This window comes from Rhea americana, unplaced genomic scaffold (assembly GCF_003343005.1).
Source record: "Rhea americana isolate MKP2758 unplaced genomic scaffold, rheAme1 scaffold_24, whole genome shotgun sequence".
Taxonomy (NCBI): domain Eukaryota; kingdom Metazoa; phylum Chordata; class Aves; order Rheiformes; family Rheidae; genus Rhea; species Rhea americana.
Window position 1 is genome coordinate 7439480 of NW_028186357.1, and position 23490 is coordinate 7462969.

Here is a 23490-nt window from a genome sequence, read left to right on the forward strand (position 1 = left end):
GCGGAAGGCGCTGGAGGTGCTGGAGCTGCTCTGCGTCAACCTCCTCCTCTCCCCCTGGAGGAAGGAGATCAAGTCGCTGAAGGTAGGAGCGCTGCGGGCCTCGCCGCGCCGCTGGGCCGCGGGGCCTGAACGGCCGCAGCCGGCGCCGCCTGGGAGGCGGAAGGGGAGAGCGGGGCGGCGCTGATGGCCCCGGGGGACCTGCTGCTCCAGGGGTTGTGCCACCTTCCCCACCGCAGGTGGGGGTAGGACAGCCCTCTTCAGGGGGCGGAAAGGCTGCTGCTTTTCGCAGCACGCTGAACACAGTCCTCTCCCCACCCTCGCGCTGCCCAGAACACGTGCAAAACTCTCATGTGTTTAAGCAAAGTCTCCTGCTACCCAAAATGCAAGTCTACTTTCCTTTCTACAGCAACAGATGCTGGTAAGGAGAAGCTATTTCTTTCCTCTTTCTTGTCTTTAGGGACCTCTGTGGGTAACAACTTTAGGTTAGTATTCCCTCATACATCYTCCGCAATTAGTAGGTTCAGCTTTCTGTGCCGCAAGAAACTTAGGCTTCACCAAAAACAAACAGAAATTTTGAAGACCGGGTAGCTGTAGGGAAAACTGAAGTACATAATCCAGAGTGCAAGACTAGGAGAATCTGCCAGAGCCAGCTGAAGGCCTGGAACAGTTGCACTGAAAGGCACAAACTGAAGAACAAGCAATGTCATAGGTACACATTTGATAAAGTTACTGGTCATACGCACAATTCACCCATTTCCTGTTTCTCCCACCTCTGATGCCACAGCCCAGGGTGCCTGCTCGTTACTTCCCTTCTGGAAAGACCAGGATCTGGGGAATAAAAGTCACTGTTGACATCTTTAGTTGATAACAGACCGGGCCCAGTCCTACATTATAYTACAGCCTTTTGGGGGTCTGATTTGTTCTACACTCAAATTTTGTATTTGTGGGACCAACTCCTGGACTAACTTTGTGTTACGAAGTAGCTAAGTCCATCTCAAGATGGACAGYCTGAAAACAAGGTACACAGATTGTGAAAGTCTTGACTGTGCATTCCTAGCTCCTTTCTGTCCTGACTTACCTGGTTAGTTGTCTTCATACTTCAGTCAACACCTTCTCTCTTGTCACGGGGTTTCAAGCAAAACCAAAAATTACTTCCTCTTTAAAATCTAGGGCTATTGCCTAAGCTAGCTCCAAAATGGAGCCAAGCATTCAACAGCTTTTTAGCTGCTGCACAGTAGCAGCATTTATGCAAGTCAGGTTCTGAAGACAGTTTGTACAAGGCATGCATGTTCTAGCAGTATCTCCTCTAGAATACTCCTTTGATGTAAGAAGGCATTTTCAAAGAAATGGTAATTCTGCAATAGTAAGGTTAAAGCAGAAGCCTGAACCAAGGAGTACTGTGTCACAGATTAAATAATATATATGACTGATAGGCTAAGTGCATTATGTCCCTTTCTTTAGGAAAAGATGATAAATTAGGAATGTAAGAGATTTTACTAATTTTAAAATAAAGTGTGCATACTCAAGTAATGCTCAGACACAGAGCAGAGCAGCTGCACATACTGAGCTGTCTTCAGATCTGTGCTGTTCTACTAGGAACACAGAGGATCCCACCAATGGGTCCAAGAATAAGAGACTCCAGCCTCAGTAATTTATTTCACAAATTTTCACTTGTTGAGAAACCTTACGTTCTTCAATGGAACACAGTCTTTATTACTTACAAATTTCTCTAGTTTGATTAAAATGATTTTCCTCTTCTTTCCCTCTTCCCCCCCCCCTTAAAAAAAATACTGAAACTCTGGGCTAGTATGCCAGCTTTGACATAACTTCTCAGAAATTACTATGCTGGAGCAAAGCTATAATGTTTGACAGGCTGACAGTGCTGTTGGAAAAGCCTCACTTGCCTCAATTCAAAACTCAGTAAGACTTTTAAGAAAAAGGTTTCTAAAAAGCTTAAATAATTGTTAAGTTCAGTTTCTAGGAAGTCTCTTGCCTTTTATTATCTCTGTCAGTGTTCATTTGTTTCTCAATGCTGCATTCTATTTCAGACATTCACTGGTAATTTTGTCTACTATATTCAATCTGTGCTCCCAGATGACATAGTAAAAACAGTACTGGAGAAAATAGGCTACACTGCAACAACAGCAACAGAGTTCTCACTTGTCAGAAAGAGAAACAATGAGGAAACAAAACAGACTGCATTTGAAATATTCCTGGCAAGAATTGAGTGTGAAATTATCCTCGAAATGACAAATGAAGCAAAACAAGGCATTTTGGAAAAGACCTTAAAGAAGGGAACACAAATGCACTGGCATCATGGAGATAAGAACAAAGAGGATCAGACACCCCTGAGAGAAGACTCTGAAAATCTGGAAAACAAAGAAAACAGTGAGACAGTTTTGTGCATGGCTACTCAACCTAAGTCTTCAACTAACAGTGATATATCCTTTGAAGCTGCTAGGAATCTTAAGATCAAAGACGACATACCTCAGTTAGCAGTTACTCAATCCACTGACAGGCTTCAGGAACACCAAAGGCAAGTCATTAACACAACACACTTTCCGGGCAAGTGCTCAGACAGTGAGGACTTCTTGATCAAATATAGTGACATTGTCATAAGACAAACACCTATTTTCAGTGAGAATCTTTCTCAAAAAACTTCTGAAAAAAAGCCAAGGGACAGTTTAAGTGAAGAATGTGTTTTGGCAGTCACTGCACAGTCAACTGAAAATGAGATCCCACATGTGCCACTCTCACCAGGAGCAAGTGGTCCACCAGCCTTTGCAATGTTTGCTGACAGCTCTTGTGACAGTAAAAATAGTTCAGAGTACAAAGTTCAAGTCTCTGAAGAGTCAATTGAAGCAAAAATTAGTGATGCCATAAACTGCATAGACACAGACCCTGAAGATGAACCCAATGAGCTGAAGTCTCTGCCATACAAAGATATTGCATCTGTTCCAGATCACAGTGTTCCTAGGGAAGAGGAAGTCTGTGAGTTGTCTTTAACCTTTACCAAACTACAAATCAAGGAAACTCAAAAAGAGCTAATGTATCCAGTAGAGGAAACTAGACAACCTGAGTCAATAGTGTATGTAAGTACAAGTGACAGGCAAGAAAGAGATTTTAATCATTCCAGAATAAAGTGTGCCTACTCAAGTAATGCTCAGACACAGAGCAGAACAGCTGCATGTATTTCGCCATCTTCAGATCTGCACAGTTCCACTAGGAACACAGAGGATCCCACCAACGGGTCTGAGAATAAGAGACTTCTAATGGACGGTCCTAATGCACACACAGTTTGTGTGTGCTTCAGACACATTAGAGAGCCACCTAATCCCACCTACATCCCACCACAAAGTATTGATGTGCAGTCTCCAAACATAAGCAGCACCACTGCACATGGCAGAAGGAACTTGTTGCAGCCTGAAGGAGATTCTCCTGAATCCATTGAAGTAAAGCCAGAGAGTTATAATTCAAAAATAAATGAAATCCAGGAGCCTTATGTCATCATTGACAAAACTGATTGAGGAATGTCTCACCATCATACTTAATTCTACCAGTGCTTTATTTGTAAGATGTCTGGGTTTTTCCCCCCTCACTTGTGGCCTTGATCATCCCTTTGACAAGATGTTCAGCTTTATCAGAACACTTAAAAACCACAATACTTTTGAGAAGCGTGAAAAAAAAAAAAGAGGGAGGATTTTTAAAGACTTGTTCATGTAACAATCCAAGTACGAAAATGGAGCAAGTCTAGCATGTTGKACAATGACAGACATGGGTAAATGTTTCTAAACTGGAGGCCCTTATTTTATAGCTTCATAAGTGCTTTACTGAAGGGCATTTCTGTTGGCTCATTTGCATTCCTGTGGAGCTGTGCTCTGAGCTAATATTTTGCCTGTCAGCAGTTGAAAATAGGTTTAGAAAGTTTGATAACATTCCTTTAATAATAATAATAATAATTAAAAAAAAAAAACTTAAACAGCCCTATTTTTTTTTCCTGTAGGGGTAATAACCTTTATCACATTTAGAAGGTCCAAGCTATTACAGGTTTTATACCTGTCTCTATTTGTCACCAAAATTTTTGTGACAACCACTGCAGATAAGCACTGAGCATCATGACAGCTAACTGCCAGCAGTAGAGGGAGATCTTTCTGCAGTTGTCACCTCCCTTGCTCCTGTTCCTGCCACCTACCTTGCACCAGCTCTAGAGTTCACTGGGCCTTTCTGTGAGCCAGTTTGTCTCACTAAAATGAAGAGAAGGGGAGGGAAGGGAAGGGAAGGGAAGGGAAAGAAAAAAAAAAAAAAAAAAACACACAGATACATTCCCTGGCATCTCAGCGGCTGGAGGAAATCAGAGAAGGGTACCAGTAAGTATTGGAGCCAGGATAAGAACTATCCTGTAGGTGAAAGTGGTATGTGAAGAGACTTGACCTGAAAATGAAAGGGAGCAGTATTGTTACTACCAGATCAACTGTGCAACTGCAGCTGGAATCCTAATATTGAGAACCTCAGTCACCTCTAATGCCTTGCTGGAAAATATCTAATACAACATTTAATTATGTTTTGCATTTAGATAAGCAAGCAGTCAGCTGTACTGCATTTCAACATAAAATTTTCAATGCTTCTTTATATAAATATTACCTAGAAAAACAGCTTATTTCAATACTGTTTCAAGTAACTTCAACAACCTGCTTCTTATTAAAAATTACTTTGATATTTCCAGTAGCACTTCAGTCCTAAGAATGTTTTTTTTCTTTCATGAATACCTAAAATACTGACTGAAATTAGTTAGTATCAATTGCTTGTATTGGACTTCCATACCAAAAAATTTAAAGGGGAACAAAGAGATTATACTAGAACTTGGGAGCTAAAAATGGAAAATTCTCTGCTTTTTGAGTAATTCATTGAAGTCTTGTCATCACTTAATTCTAGCGGTATAGGAAGAATAAAACTTTGACTAAGGTRATTTCAAATGACAAGATTCTTCAGCCTTGGGTAGGGGGTTGGACGGAGACAAATATTACAAATACGCATAAACAGATCAGTATCTCCTTGCTATTCTTTCTTTGAAGTACTTATTGGTGTTCTTGTTAACCATATTGGGTTTTTTAAGATGCATTTTCCCCCTTTGGGGGATATTAAAATTCTATGTTTTAAATCTTAAGTGTGTTAATTGTTCAGGGCTGCAAAACTTCTTATCACAAATGAAGATGCTTTCTGAAATGCTTAGATAACCACTCGCACTGCAGGATCCATATGCATATCATTTCATTTTTTATTTTTACTACCTTAGAGGAAGAGTAATTAATAGCTACTTACACATGAGGAGCCAAGGCACAAGGAAACTGAAAACCATGACACTGAARTGTCACCATTGTATGGACCTAATTCCATTACAACTATTTCTGGCCTTTATTAAACCCTTGTTCAGTTAACACCTACTGTGAGAAGCACTAGACATCTTTAAATACTCATTTCTCCCAATAAGCCTGTACAAAATTGCTTGTCTTCACCRTATCTGGCAGTTAGCGGACCTAGATCTTCATGTTGCCCCATTTTGAGCACAGTTTTGGAGCTGCATCTCCCGTGTTCAACAGCTTACGAGCAACCTGACAAGGGTAAAACATACATATACATACAGAGGATCTTCCAGAAGAGAGAAAGCACTCTCTAGCTCACTAACAGATTTACATTGCATTGCAGTCCACAGCTCCACAAAAATCACAGGAACACTAGTAGAGATATTATGATTAAGGATATTAAATATATTTGTCTCTGAACAAAGCCCACTAAACAAACAGTTGCACAAAACCCATGGAATATAAAATGGCTACATGCTGAGAATTTAGTATTTGATAGTGTTTGTGTACCTAGATCAAAAAGAAATTTCACAGCAGATTGACCAGGACTGTTAAGTGTTCTGTCTGCCTTTATAGAGGGAGGTACTGTCCACTTAAAATCTCTTAAGATACTTTTCTCTGAATTCCCTGTTATTACAGGAAGAAATTAAAAATGTCTTTGTAAAGTGGTAGGTTTTGAGGTCTTGTACTAAAAGGTATTCCTGTATTCCCAAATTTCTGGAGTCTCTTCAGGGACAACTCCATTAAAGTTACAGACTCCTGTGAAGAGACTGGATTTGAAAACCAGTTGAAGAGATAAGTCGTGTATTTAAAAGGCCTTAAGCTGTGTTCCTTTGTGCAACTTCCACAATGGGCAGGGCAGGGTAGAAGTGGGTCTGAAATCATGTTTGTAAATACAGTCAGACCTGAGAGGGAGAGAGACAGACAAAAAGGACCATGAGATCTCTGCCCCATCTGCCAGGGCCTTCCTGTCCCTGTGCTAATGACCACTGCACCTTGCATAATTAACTTAAACAAGAGCTGCCACCTAAGTACAGCTGCTAGTCAGCAAGAGTGCTGGCTGCCTGGGCCTCTTTCTTAAGAAGAGTGATTTGTGTTTGTAAAATACATGCATATCCTCTTGCAAGTTGTCAACTTTTAATTGTGCTACAGCTGGTCCTGATTGACTATGAACTGAATGGGGATTTACTAACTGGATGTCTTTCTATCATAGACACAAGGCCAAGGCTGTTCACAAATTTATATGCTGCACACAACCCCTTCGAAGGGCTCAGCTCCTAAGCCTTGGATTAGAGAAATTCTTTTCATCAGTGCAGACACAGAGCTCAGGCTGAAGACCTTGGTAGCTGGCGATATTATTCACTCGCACAGCCTCTCCCACCAGGTCTCTTAAAATAGTCGTTTTTCCCCCTTAGCATTCATATCACACACACAGTTTTGCCCTGTCTGGAGTGAAGGTGTTAAAGCCTGTCTTTAGAACAAACTCTTTGCTTTTAAAAGCCAGGAACCACAACCAAATTTCAGTGCAAGACTTTCAAAAAGAAAAAAGAAAAGAAAGAAAAAAAGAACAACTGGCAAATGTTAAATAAGCAAAGAATTATTTTTTGCTTCAGGACAATAAATAAAGGTTTTTAGAAACAATATAACAAATAGCCTGAGACACAAACAAAGCAGAGCTAACAGGAACTAGGAAGGTGCTGCAAAGCACCGAGGAAGGTACATATGCTTCTAAAACTCAGATCTGTCATCACAAAAGATTTTTTTTTTAATCTAAGCATTGGGTTAGTAACAACCAGTGACCTCTCTACATGTTACACCACATTTCTATTTACACAGTAAATTGCAAATCAAGGCTAAAGGGCCCACCCACTGAAAATGAGCAGGCACAGCTCTCTAAGTGAGATAAGTTAATTCAATCCCACAAAGCTCATTCTCACAGGATTTAAATAGTAAAAAATCTGAAATTAGGATTGCGGTGGAATATACCAAGCAGCACACTCTCAAAGAGAGAAAGCGAGGGGAAAGCATATATATTTTTGCCTTGCAGAAAGGGAGTAGGGGTGGGGGCATATATATCAGTTACCAGCCAGAAAGCTCTAGGATGGAGCAGAGGATCTATCCCTTTTGGCATAAAAATAAATAAAAGCAAGCAGTATGCATACAATACACAGGTAACAAACAGCTCCTCTAGTTTGTCACTCTCCTATTCGAAGTTATATACGTATTCAGATAGAAATTACTCTTTCAGGTGCAAGTTCACACAGCACTTACTAAAATGGTGTCCTGATCCTGATACAGCACTAATACTTATCGTGTCTGCCAACCTCTCTTAAAAGATTGAGAGACGAGGACAGCATCTGGATTAGACAAAGCAACTACATTTATCTCATGTATAAAATGAATCTGTTAGTTTTTGTCCTGAAACTAAATTTTCATTTTCAAAAGCTGGCAACTTTCTTTTAGCCCCATTAAGTACCTCCATTGTTCAACTACCACAAAACACCATTTGACAATAATTTCCCCTTACCTCCTTCAGCCTTAGAAATACACAAGGTTTGCTTAAACCTCCATACTCTACAGGCAGGATGGAATCCTCAAAGTCCTGAGAGAGGACAGTAACTGGCTAGGAGAGCCATTATTCAGGAGAAGTACAGAGAGCTTCAGGACAGAATCTTTTAACAGCAGCTGATGGCAGAACATCCAGCCTTTCCTACAGGAGGAAATGCACTGAAGAAAGATGCTGGGCTATTTCTAGCTGTGGGCAGTCCTTTTGTGTGCTATTTACACAGGTGAAGACAATTTCTGAGATTTCACAGAACCTACAGTCTTGGACAGTCACCTATCTGAAATGTTTAATCAAACAAGTAACATCTCCTAAACATGTTTCCCAAGCTAAAAGAGATGAAAGGTCAGACTAAAGAGAATGCACCTATCTAACAATACTTTATCTTTTTCCTGCAGCTCTATTTCACTTCAGTTTATATGCTGCTGTCAGATGTTGCTGATTTGCTAATACACCTTGACTAGGACAAAGTAAATATCCAAGTCTAGACAGAATATGCATCCAAACTACGTAAGCAATGAAGAAAAGCCAATACGGAAGGAGATGGCACTTTTCATATAGATTGCAGTTAAATTGTGGAACACATTGCCACAGGATATTATGCCAAAATTTACAGAGGCTCACAAAGTGATAAATTTCCAGAAAAAAAAATCCACCATGGGCCATTAAACACAAAGATTAACCAATGGCTCAGGAAACCCAAAAGAGCTAGAAGGGCTTAAATGGAAAGGAGGCACTGTTCTTTAATTTGTATGTTGTTCCAGGAGGCATCCACTACTAGTTATTGTGGGAAACAGGATACCACACAGGTTGACTGATTCARTAGTCATTTCTGTGAGATGCTATGCTTCTGTGATTTTCTTCACATAATCTGAAATTTACACAGAATGATTCTGACACCTTCCCAGTGCAAGATATGCTGAGGTAAATCTCAATACTCCATTAGAAGTAACAAAAAATTAAAAATTTTAATTCATCTCATGGACACCTAAAATAGATTTTCAGATACAGAAATAAATTTTGCCAAATGTCTACAAATCCAGTTAATGCAAGTTCAGACTGCAAGTAAAGATTACATCCTCCCTTATAGGACATATCTTAAAAAACAAAACAAAAAATCCCCTGAAGTTGCAGTTTGTTTATATGATCCACTCCACTGATTTCAAAGTTCAGTATGCCTGCAGAAACAGGGTACCTCCTGTGTTATTTTCTGCCTTACTGCTAAATCATCGCCTCTCAGTAACAAAAAGAACAAAATATATATCAGGATAATGCCAATTGCCTTTTCTTTTTCTTCCCTATCAACTGAGGAAATGAAAGCAAGTCTCAGGCTTAAAAACAGTTGTTTGTGGTTGTTTAATACTTTTTATCTACACAACTATAACAGACTGCAAATACCATACATTTAAAACACGTACCAAGCAACCTGTTTTGTTTTGCTCCCGGTTCTCATTAAATATCCCAATATTTCTGTATACTGAAAATCTACATATGAATACATAATAAAAACTAAAACSATCATATTCTTTGTAGCCTTTACATTTGTAATCTTTAAGAAATAAGTTATATAAATAATTTATATTCCTTTTATTATAATTATGACCATCAATAACCTCCTTCCAAACTGCTGTTTTGATATAATATGGGAGGGGGGGAGGAGAAAAAGATCTGTTCAATATGTTGCTTTAAAAGCAGAAAGAAAAGAGAACAGTAAGTTAAAGATTCTTTGTACAGAACAAATAAAGTGCTCTTTTCTAGATTGTCGGGCTACCTTGCAAATACATGTAATTTATTTCTAAAATCCACAATCAAATCGGAGTTAGAAACAACATGCAGATGACTCAARCTTACAAACTATTTCCTTGGAAATAGTTCTTTTGGTCTCTTTTAGAAGAAAAAGAAAACAGTTGCAAGAAGGATTCAGAATGACTACTATCCCATCAAAACCAAGCTTCATTAAGTAAGATAATTACTTAAAATGTAAAATCTTATTTTTTAAGCTAGATTTCTAAAGCTTTACAGCCATTCAATGGCAAAACTGGGTTTGCAAGCTTTAGTATATCAGTACAGTACTTCACTAGGAAGCACTCTCTCAGTGCACTGATCATTTTTTAATTGTACTGATCGGAAAAAGAATTCCCACCAGATACAAAAAAGAAATGACTGCATTTCCTTACTTGCAAAAAGGTGCAATCATTTCAATTACAACCATTTGGGGCTTATACAACTACCACAAAATTACAAAATAAAAGGAGTGAAGTGATGTATCTCCAAGAACGATACAATTGGATACTGTTCGTAAGTATAAATGCATGGAAAGGCCAGTAACTGAAGTTACTATCCCTCCATTATGTTACAGACACTTAGATACTAACTGATCAGAACACTAATTCAAGTTTTGTTATCTATTTTTAGCAATATTCACTACAGAGCTCTCAGCTACATTAACATAAGTGTGTTTTAAAGCACTGTTAACTTTGCTTGTTCCAATTAAACACAAAAACTTTTATGAAAAAGTAATTACATATAATACTTAAGGAATCATTGTCCTCAAATGAAACAAAAAGTTAATACGCAGTCACAAAACTGTTCCATTAAAAGCATGAACTTGAAGACTACGCTCCAGAGGATAAAGCAGAAATTAAGAGCAACTCAACAATTTTGCTAACATCAGAGCAGGAATTAATCCTCTATTGTACTTCTCTGCTCTCCAAGAAAATAGTTCTCTCCTCTATTGTACTTCTCTGCTCTCCAAGAAAATAGTTCTCTACAAANAAAAAAAAAAAAAAAAAAAAAAAAAAAAAAAAAAAATCTAAGAAGAAGCCAAAATAGTTAAGAGAGCAATTAATTTAGTATTTATATTGCCAATTAGTTCTACTATTTACATCACCATCTGAAAGTAACAGACAATTCTGTGCACCCCATATTTTCACTAGTCCTCAACTCTGTCAGTGATACAATGAAAATTACTAAGAAATAAGCTCTTTTTAAAATCTGGCCTAAAAAACCTTAGACCTATTCTCCAAACACCTATTAAATTTATATTATTTTTTTATTGCCACTGAATTCAGTGGGACTATGCTAGTTCACAGGTATCTGCAGGACTATAACWTTACTGTGATTTTATGTAAAGTGGAAGAAACTTACTGAATTCAATGAAATTACACTAGTGTAAGCAGGATTAGAATAAGACCCCCTATCTTGAAAMAACAAAACTTACTTAACAATGTTGCTTAAACTTGATGTACTTCACTTGGTGTTTCTAATAAAAAGAGGACAACTCACCTCTCATATGGAACTATTTCTTTGAAATTACAAAAAAATAGAATTGTCATTAAAAAAAAGGGAAAAAAACCACCTTAGGTTATTTACAGGAAGCAGTAGCAATGCTGGCAATAATCAATAATCAAGCAATAACCATAATTGAGCCAGACAGAATTGACACGGTAAACTTGATGGAGAGCTCAAAAACATGGAAGAATTAGCTTATATTCTGCTTATGAAATATTTTTAGACATTTCATACCAAAAGTCTGTATCTCACAAAGCATAATTCTAAAGCATAAACCATCACATTAGGAAGTACTGCAAATACTGCAAATCAGAATTCCCCTAAAATCAGACTTCATAAACATGATTTTTAAAATACAGTAACAACAGACTTCTATAAACAGTGTTGCATATTATATGGGTTTAGTATTTGGTCCCGGTTTTCTTCATACTTTTCTATCATTTTCTGCATGTCATGGTCAGCTCCAATAACCTTGAGAACAAGAATACAAGCATTAGAAGTTTAGACCTTGTAGAACACGTTTGATTTCAGCAAAATAGAACAGGACTACCACTGAAGGCAAACTGAAATCCTCCTAGAAATCAGTTCAATTTGTTTGCTGTTCGGAGTTTGGCATTCATAGAAAAGCTACAGGTTGGATCCTACAGTCACAGTGAATAACCCCTCAAATTCCACCTAACAGAAAGACAAGACTTTAATGATATAAACTATGAATAGCTCTAAATATGTTTCTGAGGTTTTCCTTTTCCAAGTGTTATTATAAAAGCAGGATTTGTTTACTTCTACCACTACATAACATTCTTAATATTCAAAGAGTATAATTATCTATATCCTAAAATGGTTGTAACTAAAATTATACTCACAAGCACTGGGCAGGAAACTTTAAAAAGTGTCTGTTTAACRAGCCACTCTTCATAGAGCTGATGAATAGCTTCTAAATAGTCCTAGAAAAGAGTTATTCAAACAATATATACTTACAGGGATGAAACACATTGCAATTACAGTATATTCATTAAGGACTACATATGAAAGCTAGCATTGGATATTTTGATTGACAAAAACAAAGTATCAGAAGGTTTCTGAGAAAATGTATTCTCAATACAAAGTTTCACGCCATAGAAAACTCAAATAAACACAGCTGATAGGACTGCAGGGCTCTGAGCATGTTGTTAGATCAAGAACCATGCTCCAGTGGGYGTAACCTGACTTAAGATTTTACAGAGCAGATAAATACAACAGAGATGCTGAAAGAAAAAAGACAAAACTATAGTGAATGTCTACTCGAGGCATTTCCCTGTGCCAATACATTTTCCTGAAGTTCCTAGTTCACTTCCTCCTATTTCCAACTCATTGTCTCTAAAAGCATTTCTGCCTGCCATCAACAAATAGATTTTTCATGGAGACAACTTAACGTTTTTCATTCATAATTATTTCTCCTCCTTTAGTAGAGCTGCAAAATAACAGTATCTCTTCAAAACCACTCTAGTACTTATTCTCCAAGGCAAAATTTCACATGACCCAGAATTTAGCTCTTCATTTTCTTTTAAATGTTCAACTGACAGTTTAACATTACTACAGAACTACATAATAGTAGACACCTTAATAATATACAGCACATCTTATGTAACTACGTTTATTYCTATTAAGGCTTTCTTTATGAGAAGACTTGTTTAAATGCAAGGCCCTTCTATGAACTGTGACAAAGAAACCAATCATTCCATTTGTATAGTTTACTTTTTAAGCATGCTAATGATTTTCAAGAAGTTGCCTGTTTTTAGATACAAGCAAAGACATTTTTCATGCATAAACATCCTAGTAACAGCAGATGACAGGAAATGTCCACATAAATCTTTGCCTTCTGCATGCACAAGTATTCATGCTTTACTTGGGTATATTTATGCTGTTTAGTAACACAAAAGCAACTGGCTTTTTACTTCCTGGGAAAGTTTAACATTGATTGAAGATCTAAACAGTGAGCAATGTCAGACTGATTTACTGAAACATGACCCTTGGGAAAGTCAGTGTGTACAATAGATCACTTTTAGAAAATAGCTCAGATTTAAATACCAAAGTTTTAGTTTGCAATGGAAATAGCTGCACTACATTTTGGCATTATACTCAGGATATAATTTTAATATTTAAATGTGTAATCATTATTTTTTTTAAGCTATAGTGGTTCAAATTCATTGTAACCACAATTTTTGAAGAAACTCCTTACCAAAGGAATGATCTTCTCCTCTTCTCTGCATCTTCTCTTTAATCTCTCATAACAAACTTCAGGAGAAGTCTGCAGATAAACTGCCGTAATAAAAATTACAACACTTCTGTTTAAGGATCAGCTTTAAAAGCTAAGAAGAAATCTACTTCAAACAGTACAGATGCAAAGGATCCTGACTTCAGTATTCACCACTAAACTTCCCCTTTGGTGTTACTGCTAATCAGTCCATGAACCCTCCCATAAATCCATGCTGTCTGACGCTAGACATCACAGATATTACCACATTGCATAAATGATGACCAAGAAATATATTCTTTCTCCTCTCAGTAAAACAACCAAAATGTCCCTCAAGATCCCATCGTAATTTTACCTATCAAATCAACTGACACATCAGTGTTGTTCTTGATCCAATCAAACCACTCAGTTAGGACAATGTAATCCACTTCTGGCATTCTTCCGCTGAATAAACATAACAAAAGTTATCGTTCATTGAACAACATGCAGAAATCAATTCTAAACTCATGTATACATTTCTCCCCTCATCTAACTAGAATTAYGCCCAATTTATTCAATGAACAAGAAAAAGCAGACCAATATTGCCAGCCACATTAAAGACATCATAAAGTATTGTTCATAGGATCAAAAAAGTTTGAAATTCCTTATTTTTAATAAAATACTTACTAGTATAATGTTGCTATTCTTAGCACTTGCAATCGTTAATGATTTTCCTACTACAGTCAAGAAATAACAACTACTTGGTGACTAAGAAGAAAAAGACGATATTGACATTTATATGTTAACAACAAATTAGTGTCAAAATAGACATTTATAACTAATGTTCTTTACATCAGGATGATTGCAAATATATCTGAACTACTGTGCTGCATACCACCATTAAGGCTTGATCTACTACACAGCACTGACAGGTTTACTCAGGTAAATTCTGCATGCCCTCCCTACAGACAACATGCCTCTGCCTTCCCTGTGCCAGTGGAGTCCACTGTATACTCGCATAAAGATACTTGATCAGGCTCAGGATCCTTAAAAATTCAGGTAAGATTAAAATTTACTAGAAGGCCCTTTTCTTTCCAAAATTTGCTGACAAAGTTAAAAATGAATGAAACTACTTTTCTACCATAAACAACAGTTAACTCAAATACGAAAAGGGGAATTCTTAATGCCTAACACTGCAACACACCATGCACACTTAAGTGCACACATTTAAGATTCTTTTACGGTTTTACACCTATCATTAACTTCTTTTTAAGTGCTAAATTGAGATACGCAATCACAATGAGAATTTGGACACTCATGCATATCTGCGCATGCTAGAGAAGCTCACAGCAGCTGCTCATAAATTAAGCCTTCCATTATTCTTGTAGATCTTAKTCTACTTCTCACTCTGGGAACAAAAGCCTGCAAAGCCAAAACACAATACTGAGTGACACTGGATCAAAGAAGAGCTGGTATTCCTGATATTCCACAGCTCTTCATCCCTTACTTAAACAAATCATTCTACTATATGAGAAGAGCTTGTAAAGACTGAAGATAACAAGGGATTGTTCTGCATCTTTAAGACTGCAGTATCTTCTGGGACCCCAGGAATACCTTCTCTTACAGAAAAGAGCAGAAGGTAACCTCTGATCTTGGCAGCATGMTTATCCCATTCAATCTTGGGCTTATTTTGAAAGAGGGGAGGGATAGGAAAGAGTTCTATTTCATTTATTCATATTTCATTTATACATTACTTTAAACAGTTGTATGGACAGAATTTTCCTACTAAACAATCTCTTTGTTGAAGACAACAGTTAAATAGCTTGAGCTCGTTTTTTTTTTGATGAAATTTTCAGCAAAATTTACTTAATGTCATCTGTCAGGTCAGTGATGGATCTTCCATTAGATAGGCAAAATCCAATTTGTACAATGGCAACGGCTACTATGTTCCCTGCATGCTTTTTTGCAGCTTTAACAACCTACTATCCTTCTAGATAAATGTATCGAGCATATGTCTGTGTTCTTCCTTTGTTTCTCTGATGGCCCCTAATACCTCCTAATGTAGCCACAGACTTTTTATAGCTATTTATTCTTTTGCTATTACATTCTTTCAACTTAAAAAATTCTTACATTTTTAGTGTTTGCACCTGGAATTCCCACAGATGACAAGCATATTCTCCCAAATTTCCTGTACAAATAAACATGTCAAGCTGTTTTTGTCTCTTAAGACAGGCTTTCCAGTCTCCTGATCATTCTAGCATGAATGAAAACAGCTTTGCAACTGTTTCAGTTTTAGTTCATAGATCATGACTGAGGAGCTAGAAGTGTAAACAGTAATGTTAAAAGCTCTCATAACAGCACAAAAGCAGTAACAATTTCCCTATCTCTGACTAAAAACCATTTGCCAGGTACTTCCAGGAATCACATTTACCTTTCTCAGGGGTATATGATATTAGCTACTATTTTGGGATCAATTTATATACATCTAGTTTTCAACTTACGATCTTCCATCGTAATACCTACAGACTTGTTTAATATACTCTCACTCCTTGTCCACAGCATCAGTTCAAAGACCGACACAACACAAGTAACCTCCTAGCTTGGCACTTCCCCTTTCATTATCTCCCTTCAACATGGTTTCCTTTCACTTTACAGTCACCAACTTCTCCACTTTCATGATTTTTCATGATKGTCTTCCAAGACCATTAGGAAGCCCCTAAACTCTAAATTATTGGAGGCTTGGAAAGCTACATTCAGAAAGTATAATATAAGCCTGCCTTGTTCTTACTCTTTTCAAGTCCTTTTGACCACCACTGGAGACAGGATATGGGGTAGACAGAGTTACTGATTTTTAATCTGATGCAAAATTCCTATTTTCATGTAGCCCAAATTTTTGTTTTATCTACAACCCTTCTATAGACCCTTATATCATAATTAGATTCGCTATTAGTAATACCAACTAACCTCTTGCTTACTTTAACAAAAAAACAAAGTAAATGCCTGCTATCCAACATTAAAAAAATGCAGAAATGGTCAAACAGCTTAGATGCCATTAATAATATTATTACAAAGTTAATACATAGATGTGATGCATGAAGACTCAGCCTACTAGCAACAAAGCTCTCAGTCTGTGGGACAAAAGCACCCTTCTACAATGAAAAAACAAGTCAGTAATTAAAAACAAGAAAGAAATTTCAGTTATATTTCCACTGTATATAGGCTATGATAAACAGTGTCTCCTCCTGTTTCTCTTTGCCTCGCATCTTAGCGTGTCTCTCTGCAAGCATTTGAAGCAATTTCTGTAACAGACTAAGAGTTTATGTAGCACAGATGCCACCTTGTGGCATGCAGCCATTCTCCTATGAACAGGAGCAAAACTGGTTTTGACCTTGAAAATCACTGAAAAATCCATTAAAACGTTATTACATAGCTTTCCACTGTAAATCAGCATTATTAGGAAAAAAAAAAAAGAACAAGCAAACAAAAAAAAAATCAAAATCAGTGCCAATAACTGCATTATTTCAGCATTTCCACTAGTATAGATGGGCAGGTTCTATACAGGCCAGGTAATAAATGCTTTTTCCAGCTCAGGCCACAATCTCATCCCCCAAAGCAAGATAACCTGGGCTGGGCCTATTTGTTCTAAGACTGGCCCAACATATGGGCCATTCCTAAACATATGGCCAGGGGCACGGGATGTAAAGAGACAGGAAACAAGGCTAATAGAGGAAACAACCTTTACAGGAAAATAGTTCTTGCTCTTTCTTTACTCTCTAGTCTAGCAAGGGGTTCTCTGTCTATTTTTATCTTGCAAAACCTATTTCTGAGCAATGAAAGGGCTTGAATCATCATTTGTTTAGGTTCTTACTTACAAGAGATAGTTATCCTGGATGCTAGGCTGGATAATAATCACTGTCTGTCTAGTTCTCCCCCTCCTACAGTGTTATTCTTGTGGTGTATTTGTTTGCTTTGATGCAATATTTCTGTATCCAGTTGGAGAGCAGAAAACTTCAATAAATGGTGTTCTAAATTCACAGAGTACTTCTGAAGAATGCTAAAACTTGGCCCACATCCTGTAGTTCTTATTCTACCAGTTTTCTTTAAAGATGTCAACACTATCCATGCAAAATGCACTGCCACTCCAACATGGAACTAACAGATTTCACAGACTACTTAAATGCAAATAGTCTATTTAAAAAAAAATCTAATTTTAGAAAATCTAATTTAAGCCAAAAAAAATTAAAGTAGAAAGCTGTATACTATACCTTCGATACAAGTTTTCTACAAAAATGTATTTTGCACTGTGAATTGATCTCTCCATCATTCTTACAGAGGAAATCTACAAAACAAAATGACAGCCACTGACCACTTTACATTTTGCAGCTTAAAARATTTGTTTCTTTTCAAGTTTATATTGCACATCTTGTCTTCTCTATTATAAAATACATATGCTTTCAATTCTTCCAGCTCTTGTGATTAAAAAAAAATCACCTTTAGGAAAAAAATACAAAAAAAAAATGTTATTAGTCTTACTTATGGCCACTGCGTTATTAAGCACCTACGTAACTAAATTGTTATTCTTAAGCAAGTTTCAAAGGTAACTGCAGAAGCATTCAACTCAGCAGTTGCTGAAGCTAACTATTAACTGTTGGGGCAGGGGCGAAGCAGTCCATTTAGGATTTGCAGACCTGAATTCCTGCCATCTTTGTGTGTTACTGTGTAAACAGCACAGGCTCTTCAATAGAAAAACTACAGCAAGAAAATAGTGTAAAAGTTGCTTCAAATGATTTCCTACCTCTTCACAAATACCAAAGAAATAGCTGTATGTGGCAAAGTACTACCAGCTAATCAGTCTTAGATGTATTCAAATAGAGCTCCATTTTGGAGAAGGAATATTCTCTGATACTCTCTGGTCCCTATAGAACAAGTCAACCCTGGAATAGCTCTTTCCAATCAATTATTCTGCCCATAAATGACCACACAAGTAACAGTTGCTCCAGCAAGGTTTAGATGGGAACTAGCAGCAAAGCACAGATTAAAATGCAGACCAATCCTTGAGATTTTTTAATGAGCTTTTCTGTACACTAGCAAGAGAGTGAGATTTCTATCATTCTGAAAAAAACAGAAGTGCTCTCTGGGAAGCAAACTCCCAAAATATATTATGTTCAGCATGTACTGATGTCAAATCAAGCCATTTAGCACCCAGCTGTCACCAGTCAGGCTGCATTCARCACAAACAACAGTATCCTGGCTGCCTCCTACATGAACAAGCAGACTGAAAAAAAGAATCTTCACAATCCTCTACACAGTCACAAGAATACAATCACAATCTGATACATTATGGTTGTAGTATCTGTTGATGAATTGTCTCAACAGCAACTGAACTGACAGTATTTTGATATCTCTCCTTCAATCAGCTGACCTTTCCCTCTCTTCAATTCTTTACTAGGACGTATGCATCATATTTACAAGTGCGCTCATCAGCCATATCCTCTTGCTAACACTGAATACAGATTCAGCAGGCTCATCCCTAAAATTTAGGCATTCTAGAGACTTGACAACTGACTCATGTTCAGTGCAGGAACTTGAGAAAAAAAAAAAAAAAAGGTACTTCCTCTGAAAGCCTGAGTTAAGAATAATACAACTGTTCTGGAAAGAAAATACCATTATCTCTGCAGTATCACTACTCTATGTGAGACTTCTGAAAATTTGCCCTGAAGCAAACTCAAAGTAAAATGCAAGAACAATCACTAAGGTACAAGTGTGCCACTTAAGATGGTATCTTGTAATCAGAAAATGGAAGATCTGGTATAAAAAATATGAAAAGTGCTTGAAGGAAAGCAAAGTTAAAAGATCTTGATAAAAAGAAAGGACTAGAAGGTATGTGAATTGTTTCAGAGAAAGTGACAAGGAAAAAAATGTAAACCATTTGAGAAGAAGCAATAGAGAATTTTAGTAGAACTATTTTGTATAAACATGAGAAGCAAGAGCTAACTTCTTGCAAGATAGCACGGGACAGTAGAATGGCTGCTGATATTACCTTTAAGATTATCTAGTGTATAGCCAAGGTTTGAAGTAGCTACATTTATAAAGACAGATCAAGACAGGTCATTGTCATGTGATGATGAAGATACTCTTCCAAGTCTGACTCAAAAGGGTGGTGTAAAAGAAACAATATTCGTTCTGGAAAATAAAAGCTCTGTGCAGGTAGGAAGCAGATGTTTCATGTCTCCTTGAGCATGTGTTGAGCATATCAATGCTGTCCTTGCACTACCCAAATTCATGCTCACTGCAGGAACAAAGAACTAATGTAAACAGTATCTTAGTTTTTGGATACGAAGTTAAAGAAAATATTCACTATCCATAACTGCACCTTACTATCTCTGTTTTAAATTAAARGAAAAAAATATATATTTAGTTACCATTGGTCTGGTATGCTGTTCCAACATTGTAAGCTGTATGTATGTCTGTAATGTTATCCCCCATCTTGATGCATCTTGGTACATTAAGCCCTGGTGTTAGAGATAGAAGCAAAAGGCAGACACTAATTTTTATTAGGTTTAACAGAAAAAAAAGGAAAAATGATGTTTATTTCATAAGCTTTTGCACTACATCAGAATTGCTGAAAGCAAGAGAATTACTAAAGCTGCTGATATCAGATTTGACAAGAATTAAATGATTAATTAGATGATTTGCCTTCCACAAAGCATGTGTGAGAATTGCAATCCCAGTCTTTACTGACATCGGGTATTGGGGATGCTCACTAAATTCAATTCAAGAATTACAGTTACTCTGCACCTGGTACAATCACGTCAAAGTACAGTTTATTTGAGACAAATTAAATACATCAGTAATTAAAAGAATTTATCTGCTACTACATTTTTGTGAATTGATAGGCTCTCGGGATACCCACTCCATCCAGAAAAGTGAATCCGGCTCTAACTATGGTCTGGGCTTCAGAAAAGGTATCTTTTAACAAAGAAAAACAAAATTGCTTTTTTCCTCAAAGGATTATTAAAGTATTTCTCAGATCCTCCAGTTCTCCCTGGTTGCTTCCACTTCCCCCACACATATTTACTGTAATCTGCAGGGAACATCTGACTTAAGACATCATTCAGTATTTACTGGGAGAGGTAACAAAACTTAAAGACAGTARAATGGCTTCAGTCCACAGATCTGACCTCCTCCTTCTCTCCCTGTTCAAGATTAGAATGAGAACTACTAAAGCACACAGATTGCTTTAAGGGGGTGTGACATAGCCAAGCATGCCCCATCCCCTCACATTTAATAGTAAGAAAGCAAAGTGTCAGAAGCTCCCAGTAAGGGGGGGGCTGCCTGCTTTTCCAAAGGACCTATGCTAGCAATAATGGTATCAAATACAGCTTTGGGCACATGCAGGCTGGCACGTATATGCACTGCTGTGCTGTGTTGACAGCTGAGTTCCACATCTGCTTGAGAGTGGATACACATCTCATCCAGCCATTTCTGAAATAGAAGTGTGATTACAAAAGAAGGGAAGACTGACATCAGAAACCACTTCAACTATTCCAGCAAAATTGTACCTGCAGACATAGTCAGAGGCCTCAGACCATTTTATCAGAGCACTGATATGGGAAGTGACATACTGGTAGGGCATGGTTGCAAGAAGAGATGAATACCCAGAAATCCACAAAAGCTCTCAAGACCTCCCAGGACTTTACCCTCATCAGTGAGCCCATCTAAACTGTCCAGATCAACCTCTCGCTTTCTGAGGTAGCTTTATAGCAAAAAAACGTAAATAGTGTAATATAAGTAAATTTAAAAACTGGGACAATCAGAGCTTACTTTTCTGTGAATTTCTTTAGCTCATACCCAGTAACAGACCCAATACAATCCAGCAGCCTATCTGAACTACTACCTACAACCGCTTACATGCAGCCAGACCCTGGTGCTTTGATAAAATTCCAAAATATTGAAAACAGGTGTTTTGTAAGTACAGTATCTATCAGCACTGACTTACTTAAGGATCAAGACTTGTAATTTTTGCTGAAATCACATTTTACATGCAATATATGTTTAATGCATGTCCTGATCACAGGAAAAGACTTTTGCATCACGAGCTATATTTTTAGCTCTATCAAACTATGTACGACCACACCTTTCCTAAAAGTTTTACTGACTGGACTGAACTCATGTGTGTCTTTTTAAAAGAACAGTAATTTCAGAATCAATTTCTGCCACTTACCAGAATATTATGACCACGAACATTTCTCCATTTAGACACTGGTTCTGTCAAAACCTTTTATATGTACATATATCGAGGGGGAGGCAGAGAGAAACATGTATGAAAAATAGAGGGTTCCATGTTAAACGTTTTAGATTTGAAATCTTTGACGATAGGATTATTTTCAAATGAACAAGCAATAACTAAATAAAGTATTCAAAATGTGTACTGGACAGCTCTTCTCTCTTCAAAAATGGCACCAATTCTAAAGTACAAAATGTAGTAACTGATATTGTTAGAATAATGAAGTAATATTTCATTATAAAGAATATTTTCATTATTTTTAAACCACCAAAATAAAACACTGGCTTGTTTACATAACAAGCCTGGATATAATTTCTCATTCAGAGTCATTTATCAGTAAATCTCCAAAGGGGAAAGAATGGCTAAGTACTGATCGCCTTTCATTTTAATGACCTGCTCATTGCTTCACAAATTAATTTCCCAGAGAATAACACTGGTTAACAAAGGAACYGAAGATGAAGATCAGCATGGCATTCTAAGAATTTCCAATTTATTTTTTGTGATCTAAAAAACAAAATGCATCTAGAACTCGATTAAAAGTAATGAGAAAAACTTCTACCCAGAACAGGTAAAAATCACAGCAGACCTATCTGATTCCAACTATACTGTAGGCCCAGGCACAGAAGAATCTAATAAGATGCAGAAGTTAACTTGTCTTTTTTTTGTTTTGGTTTGTTTTCTTAAATGTTGTGCTACATGCAAATTAAAGTTCGATATCCCTTGGGTTAACAGTTATTTACTCCGTATCGATCTTGTTAAATTACCAAACCATATCTTGAGAGCTAGCACTTCTATGAAAAGTCCTAAGACTTTTTATCAAATGAGTTCCCAGGTCTGCTGGGAAAAATACTAACATCTGATGTTCACTAGAACTGTTCATCACTGAAGTTTCATCTCAGTTTGATTTTGCTTAAAATAAAGTAAGTTTGCCTTCTCTCTAATCTCGTTCCGTCTACAGAATACGAGATTAAATGTTATACCAGCCTGAGATCTCTCAAGAAACAATTATTAAAGGGGTTTGGCAGTTTTCTTTCCTAAAGTCATCCATTTACTGGGGCTCTCAGTTGTATGACATTGATACTTTTCATCATTATGACTTTGTCTTTGATTATTACAAGATACAACTAAGATTTTTTTTTACGTTCATAAGAAAGCAAATAAATGTATTGTGCTGCTAATTTACAGAGGGACAAACTAATCTACAGATTAACTGACCTCTTAATGAGTAAATGAACATAAAGCAAATTAAAATTAGTACCTCAATGCTAGTAGATCGTGCAAAATAGTCCAGGCATGTTGTTTTTCCACTTGCAATATTCCCCTCGATACATATCTGATGAAAAACAATATCATCTTTGATACAACACTTGACCCAATACTGCAGCTTTTCCTTACAGCAGTACCATACATTACACATGTCCCTCCTCATTTTACTCTAAGTTACAGACCTAAATCAAACACAGGTTTGCACTGAGTAAGCCTCAGTAATGGACCCACCATCTGGATATCACTCAGTAAAACATACCACATCCAGCGGCTGCAAATTACTTTGATCATAATAAAGCAAGAGACTGTACATTTTACACAGTTTTCTGAACAAAATGCAAATAACTATTACCGTCTTTTTATCTTCTCCTTTTATCAGATGTTTATCTAGAATTAAAATAAATATAGTTACAATCAAAAAAAAAAAAAAAAAAAAGAGAGAGATCATCAAAACCCATAACTATACTAAGCCTCTTAACTTGAACCTATTTATTAGGTTAAGTTCTCCATC

General features: G+C 37.0%; 2 protein-coding genes across 3 annotated transcripts; one reads left to right on the forward strand and one right to left on the reverse strand.

Moving 5' to 3' along the window:
* The first annotated feature begins 21 nt into the window (after positions 1–21).
* Positions 22–4279, forward strand: LOC146595087 (uncharacterized). Its single transcript, XM_085306444.1, has 2 exons — positions 22–82; positions 2095–4279. Exon 2 carries the CDS (start codon positions 2247–2249, stop codon positions 3525–3527), a length of 1281 nt encoding a protein of 426 aa, XP_085162570.1. The 5' UTR covers positions 22–82; positions 2095–2246; the 3' UTR covers positions 3528–4279.
* Positions 4280–11375: 7096 nt separating this feature from the next.
* Positions 11376–23437, reverse strand: TK2 (thymidine kinase 2). 2 transcript variants are annotated; one of them, XM_085306446.1, is made up of 9 exons: positions 23332–23437; positions 22972–23046; positions 21651–21704; positions 19849–19938; positions 17692–17765; positions 13803–13891; positions 13433–13512; positions 12078–12158; positions 11376–11685 (listed from the first exon to the last, which is right to left on the reverse strand). In XM_085306446.1, the coding sequence occupies exons 1-9, from the start codon at positions 23425–23427 to the stop codon at positions 11587–11589; spliced, it is 738 nt and encodes a 245-aa protein (XP_085162572.1). In that variant the 5' UTR covers positions 23428–23437; the 3' UTR covers positions 11376–11586. The 2 variants fall into 2 exon arrangements, with proteins under 2 accessions (XP_085162572.1, XP_085162573.1); XM_085306447.1 differs by lacking the exon at positions 22972–23046.
* Positions 23438–23490: the final 53 nt, after the last annotated feature.